This window comes from Crassostrea angulata, chromosome 10 (genome assembly GCF_025612915.1).
Source record: "Crassostrea angulata isolate pt1a10 chromosome 10, ASM2561291v2, whole genome shotgun sequence".
In the NCBI taxonomy this organism is placed as follows: Eukaryota; Metazoa; Mollusca; class Bivalvia; order Ostreida; family Ostreidae; genus Magallana; species Magallana angulata.
In genome coordinates this window covers 4,011,801-4,023,816 of record NC_069120.1, presented here as the reverse complement: position 1 = coordinate 4,023,816, position 12,016 = coordinate 4,011,801, and the positions used below count along the sequence as shown (strand labels likewise).

At 33.3% G+C, this 12,016-nt stretch overlaps 1 protein-coding gene across 1 annotated transcript; it reads right to left on the bottom strand.

The window, feature by feature from the left end:
- Nucleotides 1–8,254: 8,254 nt before the first annotated feature.
- Nucleotides 8,255–10,126, bottom strand: LOC128167608 (uncharacterized). The gene is made up of 4 exons (XM_052833415.1): nucleotides 10,078–10,126; nucleotides 9,903–9,969; nucleotides 8,585–9,817; nucleotides 8,255–8,457 (listed from the first exon to the last, which is right to left on the bottom strand). The coding sequence occupies exons 2-4, from the start codon at nucleotides 9,961–9,963 to the stop codon at nucleotides 8,447–8,449; spliced, it is 1,305 nt and encodes a 434-aa protein (XP_052689375.1). The 5' UTR covers nucleotides 9,964–9,969; nucleotides 10,078–10,126; the 3' UTR covers nucleotides 8,255–8,446.
- Between the last annotated feature and the right edge of the window lie 1,890 nt (nucleotides 10,127–12,016).

Here is a 12,016-nt window from a genome sequence, read left to right as displayed (position 1 = left end):
CAGTTCGGGTTTGTTTATGAAATCCTAATTGTACATGCGTCTTAATTGAAGAATAAAATACAGACAACTCTTGTACTGGGATTATTTGGTCTGCCTTTGACATGAATATCATTCTTTCTGTATTCAGAGGTTAAGTATTGTCGTTCTTGGGGAGAGTTTCTGTGTAATTTTCTGTTTCAAAGTTTGGTGATATAGTTTTATGCATTATTCTACACAACGCAATATGTTACATATATATTTCATTGGTATTTTTAGAAGCGTCATATCAATGCTTATATATCTATTTGCCTATACTCCTTGAACATCTTTAATTCATTCATATTGCCATCCATTAGGGGAGAGTTCTTTCAACCCAAGATGCAGCAATAATTGGTCAATTACCGATCATTGCCAATTATGACCGACTATGGTTACAAAATATATATATTGTAAATACTGGAAACTTACAGTTAATGTGAAAAAAAAACAAAGTTATGATATTCTCCAAAGGACCTGCTCCTAAGTGCTCATTTATGTACAATAATGATGAATTAGAAGTAGTTAAAGAGTATAACTACCTAGGAATATTATTTTTCCGATCTGGCTCTTTTTGTAAAGCCAAGAAACACTTGTGCAATCAATCCCAGAAAGCTATGTATGGTATTATTAGAAAAATAAGAAATTTTGATATGTCCTTTAATATTCAATTAGATTTATTTGACAAGGTTGTTTTACCAGTTTTACTATACTCTTGTGAAATATGGGGTTACGAAAATATTGATGTTATCGAGCGTGTACATTTAAGGTTTCTTAAACACATACTTAACTTGAAAAGTAGTACCCCCAGTTTTATGGTTTATGGGGAGACAGGTCGTTTTCCATTATATATAACAATTTATACGAGAATGATTGGATTTTGGGCAAAGATGATGTTATGCCAGGAAAATAAGTTATGTAAAACTATGTATATGTATCTATACAATTGTTACATTAGAGGTGAAATCAATAATAAGTGGCTTCTTTGTATAAAAAATATTCTCGATAGCTGTGGCTTATCCTTTGTATGGCACCAGCAAAATCCTGTTAACATGAAATGGTTAGAAAATACTGTCAAACAAAATCTTAAAGATCAATTTGGTTAAAAATGGAATAATGAATTAGATAGCTATATATCGTATATTTAAATATAATTTTTGTTGTGAAGCCTATTTATTAATACTACCACGAAAATTAAGAAACGTGTTTGTTAAATATAGAACTACAAACCATCACCTCCCTATAGAAATTGGTACAACTGTAGGTGGAACAATACTCCACGTGAAGACCGCAAGTGCGGCTTATGTGAAGCCAATCAAATTAGCAATGAATTTCATTATATTTTAAATTGTAGTGCACTGTCACATGTAAGAAAAAAATTGTTTAGTAATTATTATCTTAAAGACCCAAACATCTTAAAATTTAGAACACTTATGTTATCTTCAAATCATGTAATACTTATGAAAATGTGTACTTGAATTAGAAAAAATATTGGATTTGGTCGGCCATCCTACCTAACAACTATAACAAATTCATTGTTTACTTTATTCTGTTTCTTTCTTTTTTTTTTTTTGTAAATCCTGCTTTTCTTATACTTTTGTATATAATTTTTCTGCACCTGATGTAACATTATATGTTATGAGTAATATAAATGAACTTGAACTTGAAAAGTCTGCCCACTACGCCGTAAAACTTAGACTCGGACTCGTAACATAAAGGGTACTTAAGTCTAAGACAGTGCTTAAGTGAGACTTACGTACATTCTTAGACGTAATTGATTTGAACATATTTCATTGCATAAACATATACAAATGGTTCGAACACAAGTCCTTACATTTAACGAGGTTCTTACCAAGTATAACAATTTACAACTGTATAGTAGTTTAGAATGGAAAGTACATAGAAGTGGATATTACTAAAATAGTTAAGTTATTGAAAACTTAGACTTAAGTCCGTAACTAGAATAGTGCCTAGCAAGGACAATTTACCCAACACCTAGGCGGCCAATAGAGGTGGCTTCAGTTTATCCTAAGTTTGTTTTACACAAATTTAGAAGTTTATTTATTAATTATTTCAATTCAGCATCTAAAAACAGTGTATTTATGACATAATTTAAACAAAATTAATATCTTGATATTCACAAATATCAAAGTTTGGGTTTAATTGATATAAACATTAGCACTGAGAGTAATAAGCTGTAACATTTTCCATACAGTATGCAAGTGGGCTACTGAAAAGGTTGTTAACACGTAACAATCAGTTTACAAGAAGTACTTGTGACTATACTGTATATGTAAACTCGCAAAACCTGAGAAATTATAAAAAGGAGGTTTGAAGACAAAAAAAAACCCCACAGTGATTTTAAAGAAGACGATTGCTTAATTCAATATATTGACTTTATGAAGAAATTATACTCAGAGTAAGCGAATTGCCTTATTGGTGAGGTAAGATTTATAACAAAAAAAAAAAAAAAGAAACCCACTTTATTATTCTATCAAGTTATAACGACATCGTGATATTACGTCACGGGCAGTCTTCGAGAACGACTAGTAAATATTCATCAAAACAAAGATGTATAAGGTGGCATAGAACTGCCACCACTTGTCAGATAATTATGTCGACTTGTCAGATCTTGATGTCGACTTGTCAGATAATTATGTTCACTTGTCAGTTCTTTAAGTCGACTTGTCTCTTATTAACGGGTTTAAGAATTCAACACTTTAACCTTTCCACGCCCAATTTGTGTCATCCATTTGAAATAATATTTTCTGACAAGTCGACATAAGGATCTGACAAGTCGACATAATCATCATTTAAGTCGATATAATTATTTGACAAGTCGACATAATTATTTGACAAGACGACAAAACATCTGACAAGACAACATCATTATCTGACAAGTCGACATACAATATGAATGATAATTTTCTTTAAACTAGTGGCCATATTATTTTTTCTGTCAGATTTTTATGTTAACTTGTCAGATCTTTATGGTGGCATAGATCTGCCACCACTTGTCAGATAATTATGTCGACTTGTCAGATCCTGATGTCGACTTGCCAGATAATTATGTCGACTTGTCAGATAATTATGTAGACTTGTCACTTATCCACGTGTTTAAAAATTTTAACACTATAACCTTTCCACGCGCAATTTGTGCCATCAAGTTAAAATAATATTTTCTGACAAGTCGACATAAGGATCTGACAAGTCGACATTAGCATCTTTTAAGTCGACATAATTATTTGACAAGTCGACATAATTATTTGACAAGTCGACATAATTATTTGACAAGACGACATAACATCTGACAAGTCAACATCATTATTTGACAAGTCGACTTATAATATGAATGATAATTTTCTTTAAATTAGTGGCCATACTATTTTTTCAGTCAGATAATTATGTTAACTAGCCAGATCTTTATGTCGACTTGTCAGATATTATGATGACAACTTAATGGCAGTTAGTGGCACTAACACGCTTTAACAACAAAATATTGAGTTTCTAGTCAATATGGTTATTTTCTGACAAGTCAACATAAAGATCTGACAAGTTGACATAAATATCTGACAAGTCGATATAATCATCTGACAAGTCGACATAACTATCTGACAAGTGGTGGCAGATCTATGCCACCATAGATCTTTATGTCAACTTGACAGATAGTTATGTTAACTTGTCAGATCTTTATGTCGACTTGTCAGATGATTATGTAAAATTGTCAAATATTTATGTCGACTTATATGATATAATGATGACAAGTAAATGGCAGTTAGTGGCACTAACACGCTTTGACAACATAATATTGAGTTTCTAGTCACTATGGTTATTTTCTGACAGGTCAACATAAAGATCTGACAAGTTGACATATATATCTGACAAGTCGACATTATCATATGAGAAGTTAACATAATCATCTGACAAGTGGTGGCAGATCTATGCCATAGATGTAACAACAATAGACTGCTGGCATTGCCTGAAATCCATTGCGTTGAGCTTTTTAAAAACTTTAGGCACATATATATTTACATTCATGCCACCTTGAATTTTTGTGTCTGTACATTTACTTCTATCCCATCTAATATCAAAAATACCAAACAATTGTATCTATAAACAATCATGATATCAACCTAAAATAACGATTTATTACCAATACATTCAAATTCGATAAAAGAAATGAACAATTCGTTTTTACTTTTTAACGTAAGCATGACTTAGCTAAGACATTTCTCAGTTTGCTTTATGTTGCGGTATATGACATACTTAAATATAACTTATGTAGGTCCTAAGACCTACTTATGATCCTACTTACAAAATCTTAGCATGCTTTATGCTACGAGCCTTTGGGGCTATTATTGAGTTCATTATGCACTGGCATTTGCAACCACCAGTTAAGCATGGTTTTACAAACTTTGACTTAGATAGAACTTTTATAATCACTACATGTGTTCAACTTCATACTATATTGAAATCATAATTACATAATAGTTCAAACTATGAATATCTGTTTGATTTCTTTAAATAATTAATTTCCATGCCAAATTTGAGCAGTAATTTCAGGAAAAAAAAACATCATCTCTGTTTGGGCCCCAAAGGACTATATAATATGGTTTGAGCCTAAAATGGCCCCCTAAAATCAACATTGTCTTTTTACTGTAATTCTTTGTTTTAAATGTAAAAATATACATTTGAGGTTTTTTCATAATTATTATTTTGATATCAGTGCCCATAATTTAAAAATATGACATCATAAAGTTTACCTTTTCCAGCAATTTTCGCATTTTTAACAATAAACGGCTTGTTTTGGACCTGTTTTTCTTAAAGGAAACATTAAGCGACTGCTTGAACAAACAAAATATTTTCAACAAAGATGTATCTCACCAGTACTTAGTGACAAAAAATTCGTTCTTGCTCAAAGAGTCGCTCTTTATTTCCCATTCGAAAAAGATGAGAAAAATGTCAGTTTTTTTACTGATTTTCATTGAATTATAAAAAAAAAAAAATAGCGTCACTTCTGATGTCATTTACTGCCAGTGAGTGCATATTAATCAAATAAATTATATCAACTCTTTTATAAAATAACACAACATATTAGTGTATCCAAATCACTTAAAAAATAGCGAATGATCTGGGCCAAATTTGACTAACATCATATATAGTTTTTTCTAAAAAAAAAAAAAAAAAAAATGGCATGTAACATAGGTCACAAATAAAACAAATGAACATATCAGGTCCCCATCTTTATATCCAAGATGTTTTCGGATGACTGACATTACCTGTATTTCAGGTGCGAGAGATGTGATAGATATTATTTCAATCATTCAAGTAAACAAAGCTGTGGGGCCAGATAACATAAATCATAAAATGCTTTAAAAACTATGAATACAATAGCAAAGCCTCTATGTACATTATTTAATCGTTCTTTAAGAAACTGTACATTACAAATATCCAATGTTTTACCTTTATATAAGAAAGGCGACTCATCACAAATGCCGAATTATAGACCCGTTTCCTTATTAAGTTGTGTTTCTAAGATAATGGAACGAATTATTTTTAGACATGTATACAACTTTTTTTATGATAATAATCTTTTTTATAAGTATCAAGCTGGATTTTTACCGGGTCACTCAACTGTTGATCAGCTAATAGAAACGTACGACCATATTTTAAGAGCAATTGATCAAGGTCAATCTTGTTGTATGATTTTTTGCGACTTGTCAAAAGCATTTGACCGCGTTTGGCATAGAGGTTTATTGTTTGAACTCCATACCTATGGTATTACTGGAAATCTGTTCAAATGGTTTAATAGTTAACTTGTAAATAGAAAGCAAAGGATTATGTATCGAGAAGCGCTGTCGTCTATTAAGTCTATTAATGCCGGAGTGCCTCAAGGCTCTGTCCTTGGTCCATTGTTATTTCTTATTTATGTAAATGATATAGCAGATAACATATTAACATTTTGCAGACTTTTTGCAGATGATAATAGCCTTCAACATGCTGCAATCAATGTACACGATATGGAATCTTATCTTAATCGGGATCTTTTAACTTTAGAGGTTTGGTCTAAGAAATGGCTTTTAAATTTTAATCCTTCAAAAACTAAGGCTGTTTATTTTAGTAATAAACCTAACACAGTAACCCCTACGTTAAAATTTCAAGGATCTGATTTGGAATTCGTACCCACCCATAAACACTTAGGTGTTATATTTTCTGAGGATCTTTCCTGGTCATCTTATATAATTTCCATTATAGCAAATGCTAAAAGAAATTGGGATTAATAAAAAACTTAAATTTAAACTCAATAGAAAATCACTGTCACTATTATATACTTCATTTATAAGGCCTCAGTTAGAATATGCATCTGATGTAGGGGGCGGATGTTCTATTAATGATTCTGACAACTTAGAAAAAATACAATTGATTGCAGCAAGAACTGTTACAGGTTTACCTATTTTTGCATCTCGGGAATCTCTTTACTTTGTAATGAATATAAAGATGCTAGAAATGTTCTATTTAATGACGTTTTTCAAATTGTAAATCTTAACATTGTCAATACTCATGTTTTACTTTGGGGTGACAGTTCAATAAGTGACAATGAAAACAAGCAATTATTTACATTAGTTTATATTTTTATCAAAAATACTGAAAGATTTAACTGATCTTATAACTACTGGTACACTGTTGTTAATTATATACATGTCAATTGCATATATGTATATACGTCCATTCTATCCACTGACCTTTATTTATGTTGTGTACACATATATTGTATTATATCTTTGTATTGGGAGAGAGCAGTCTAAGTTATGGAACTTGTGCCCAATCCCAATTGTATTTTTTTACAATAAAAATATGTTCAAATCAAATCAGGTGCCAACCTTCTTAAGCAGGACTTATGCAAGTCCTAATATTCCGCTTAGGTCCTACTTATGACCCAACTTGAGTCAAAATCTTAGCATGCTTAATGTTACGAGCCCTATGTGTGTACCAAATCATTTGGTATCAATAAAATTATATTGTTCGAAGTGTAAAACACGTACTCAGCCTTTTTTTTATATACAACAACTATTACGTCGTAAAACCATTGACGAAATTTTAAGATAAAATTGTTTTGGAAAGGTAAAAATTATAAAAGCCTTTGCGGGATTCGAACTGACTTACAGATCCATATGCTATAACCCATTGCACTACGCTGTTGGATAGCAATAACATCTTCTAGAGAAAATTTGTACAATTTTGTTTAGAAACCGACTAGACACATTTAACGAAAGGCGCAAGACCCAAGAATAAATACTGTGTTTCAAACTTACAATAACCTATTTCCTGATTATCTTTGTGATATCATACCGGATATGCAATGTGAAGCTTCAAATTGATTATTGCTCAATTACGATACACCAATATGCAAACTACGTGTTGCTCTTTTATAATTTAAATTCCAATTGTGGTGAAAACAAATCTTTATTGCTTGATAGTAATCATTCCAGTTTACTTTCTGTGCTAAAAGTCATTTCAAGCATGCAAAAAAAAAAAAATGACATTTATTCACTTTAGCATGAGTCAGCTTTGAAAATCAGTATACATCAGATATTAACAATATGTGTGCTTAATAAGAAGTCAGATGGTCACCAAACTACTCATTAGGTCCACCTAAAATTTAAGGTGACTCACTACACCTTGTAATATTTTCTCAAATCAGCAGAAAATTACCTGATTATGATAGATATCATAATGGATAAGAAGTATTGAAGTCAAATGCTAGTAGGTGAAAAAAAAATGTGCAACTTTGGATGAAAAATTTTATTTTCGAAAATTTAATTCGGTAAACATGAACAAAAGCTCCAGGCGGATTCGAACTCATGATCTGCAGTTCAGAAGCCCAATACTTTAACCACTGAGCTACGACGATATAGAACCCAGTCGAACGATATAAACAGTTTAACAAAACATTTAAATCGCCATCTTGTGACGTTGTGTCTTAAAAAGTATAAGTCTAGGTGTAGTGAAGTACCTTAAGTCAAGATATGATTTCCAATAACTATCATTTAAAAAAGAAAAACTCCAACTAGTTTAACTTTTAAATTTTATTAATATTTTCTTATATCCATCTGCAGAGCTCTTCTAAAAGGAAATGATATATTTTATGGTCGGGTCATGGGGGGGGGGGGGGTATATTTCCGCTAGCTTATTTGTTTCTTCTCTCACATACATGTATACTGTCATATTTTTACAATGAAAAAGAATCGAATTCTTTTCTTTAGTTCTTTCTATCTTATTTCTATCTTATTCAGTGTCTCTCACTAAGATGAAAAAAACAAACATGAAAAAGGTCATTTTTTTTATTTCATTCCACAACCTAACAAATAACAAATGCTGGAAATCGTTCTATATCACATATAAGGATCAGTCGTTTCAGTCCGCTCATAGATCAATAGTATCCTAAAATTAACAAAAACATAACATTGAAGTAAGTAAATTAATTTACGATTAATTAAGTATAATTCATGATAGGCCCTATATAACGAGTATATACTTACTGTTATCTTATTCAAACCATATTCCTTACCGTGTTTGGATTTTCCACCCAAACCACCTCCTAGTCCGCCTCCTAATCCACCGCCGAGTCCACCGAATCCACCGCCAAATCCACTTCCTAGGCCACTTAACCCACTATCGAAGCCATCGAGGTCGCCGAAACCGCCGTCGAAACCACCATCGAAACCGTCTCCAAAACCTCCAAGACCACTGCTACTTAGAAAAGAGCTACCGCTAGAGAAGCTAGTGGATGAAAGACCGCCACTTGGGAATCCACCACTTGGGAATCCACCACTGGGAAATCCACCACTTGGGAATCCAGCACTTGGGATTCCAGAGCCGTACGGGTATCCACCTAGGCCAGAGGGGAATCCTCCAGTTCCACCTAAACCAGAGGGAAAACCTCCTACACCACTAAGACCAGAGGGAAATCCTCCAGCTCCGCCAAGACCAGAGGGAAATCCTCCAATTCCACCTAGACCAGAGGGAAATCCTCCTGCACCGCCCAAACCATAGGGAAATCCTCCAGCTCCACCAAGACCAGAGGGAAATCCTCCAGCTCCGCCAAGACCAGAGGGAAATCCTCCAATTCCACCTAGACCAGAGGGAAATCCTCCTGCACCGCCCAAACCAGAGGGAAATCCTCCAGCTCCGCCAGGACCAGAGGGAAAACCTCCTACACCACCCAGACCAGAGGGAAATCCTCCAGCTCCGCCAAGACCAGAGGGAAATCCTCCAATTCCACCTAGACCAGAGGGAAATCCTCCTGCACCGCCCAAACCAGACGGAAATCCTCCAAATCCACCTAGACCAGATGGAAATCCTCCTGTACCGCCCAAACCAGAGGGAAATCCTCCAATTCCACTAAGACCGGAAGGAAATCCTCCAATTCCGCCGGGACCAGATCCATATGGGTATCCGCCGCCAGGAATGTATCCTTCTCCAAGTGGAATGACTCCACTACCGGCGTCTATGAGTCTGCTTCTGGTAAGTCCACCTGGGAAACTACCTGGGAAACCGCCAGGGAATCCTCCAGGGAATCCACCGGGGAATCCACCTCGTCTGAAATTGAATCCTACAGGGATGATGTGCAGCCTGACCAGATATTGGTAGTACTGGGTGTATTGGACAGAGTTGGGTCCGTAGGTGATGTACAGGTAGTACAGGTATTGAATGTAAACGACGTATCTGTATCCACCAGGGGGATAGGTCGGGACAGGGGGATAAGATGGGTAGCTAGGGTAGCTTGGATAGGTGGGATAACCTAAAAACAATTAATGGAAACGGTCACAAGAAGTCTGTTAATGTTTTCACAAATTTGAATGAAGATTCAAACTAAAACAAACTACCTGTGCTGTATGTTGCTGCCACATAAGTGGCCATCAACAAAAAGCAAAATTCTTTCAGCATTGTGATCTGAAATTAAAAGCTTAGCATATAAAAATCAACTATTGTTGAACAAATGAGTACTTGATATAAAGATTAATTATCTAAAAAGGTAGATATAGAATTCAGATTTTGTACCTGTTAACTGAATCTTCTTGGAAGGTTGGCACTACTGTTTATGAAAGATAGGGACAAGGTCCCCTTTATATACTCGGTTTCGATTCATTGTACAGAACTGCACTGATCGAGTCTGATTTTTTATGTAATTCTGAACATGGAAATTTGATGTTTAACATCAAACAAATGCATGTTTGAATCTCTCTTTTTAGGTAGTTACACGTGGAATAAAAATTTCGATGTATGCAAAGCAACGATTTACAAAATCAATCTTTGATAATGTGATTGAAAAAGAAAGTTGTTTGAGTCTTTTTTCCATTTTCAGTGTATCTAGGTGAAGAGGATAACTGCTTATTAAATATGTACGATTTAAAAAATATGAGAAACAATTATTTTAACAGGAGTTTTTAAAAAACAGAAATTAAAATATTTTGTATTTAATTCGGATCTACAATAGAGATGATTTTGAATTTACTACTCAGCAATATGGAGATCATTCATATTACACAGAGGTAACATTTAACATTTTATACCAAGTTCAAATTACGATAACTTTACGTTTCAAAAATACATGTTGTTTACTTTTGATAAAACGTCTATTTATGAAAATTTTATCTTTAAAAAACCCAGAGAGTATTTATTTTTTTATTAACTTTATCATTTAACTGTCCTTTTAAATGACCTTTACAAGGATTTTATTTCTGTAACAGTTCGTTCACCTTTAAACGTATTATTTGAAATGTAACTATTATTTTTTCACAAAACAGTTTATGCTCATACATTTTTATTTTTAGGCAAAGCTGTTTATGAAGATATTGTATCTCTTACAGACACTGTTTATATAGAAATTTTTGTACAAGTAAACTATTGCAGAACACAATTTATGCCCACTGTTAAAATTTTGTATTTGTGATATTGTGTCTAAAAGTTCTGAAAGAAGGAAATAAAGATTGAGCAATTTAAGACTATATATGTATGTTTATTATCCATGAAAATTGTGATTGTTTTGTTTTACTTATGCATGTATTCCTACTTTACCAGAAGTTAGAGTTTTTATGAAAACAGACAGGCATAACTACAAAAATTTGTATTTGTATATTCTACACTTCTGCTTTGTTTGGTAAGCATCATGTCCGAAATATACAACTTTCAGAGTGTCAGAATTAGTTAAAACATGCATATAATTTAAGAGACAATGGCCAGACTGACTTTACGGGGATTGTAAGATATCCAATACGATGTGTTTAACAAGTTTATTACATCTCTGAACAAATAAGATAATTCCTGTAAGGTAATGTTGACATATCTATTGCTGCAAATGTTTTATGTCAAACAATCGTTACCAGTTTTATTTAAGAGATTGTTAGTAAACGTGAACATCACTCATAAATAGACACCGTCACACAGGTGTATATATAAACAGACACCGTCACACAGGTGTATATATAATAGACACCGTCACACAGGTGTATATATAAATAGACACCGTCACACAGGTGTATATATAAATAGACACCGTCACACAGGTGTATATATAAACAGACACCGTCACACAGGTGTATATATAAATAGACACCGTCACACAGGTGTATATATAAATAGACACCGTCACACAGGTGTATATATAAATAGACACCGTCACACAGGTGTATATGTAAATAGACACCGTCACACAGGTGTATATGTAAATAGACACCGTCACACAGGTGTATATATAAACAGACACCGTCACACAGGTGTATATATAAACTCGTCGATTCCGTGCATTTTACCATTGAATACAATGCATATCGTAGTGTTACAAGCAGATTTATGTGAGGATTTTGTTTTTATCTCTATTTTCATCAAAAATAATTTTTAATGACAAAAAAAACCGTTTCAGAATTTTTTACTTGCAGTTTTATCAGATTCGTAAAATTAATCCAAAATGTATGTGGATACCAATCTTTCACATGGGGAC

What these genes read in the sequence shown, in the direction of transcription:
- LOC128167608 (XM_052833415.1), bottom strand. Translation starts at nt 9,963, where the DNA reads ATGCTGAAAGAATTTTGCTTTTTGTTGATGGCCACTTATGTGGCAGCA. An exon ending in GGCAGCAACATACAGCACAG is followed by an intron (nt 9,818 to 9,902) that starts GTAGTTTGTTTT and finishes AATTGTTTTTAG; the next exon opens with GTTATCCCACCTATCCAAGC.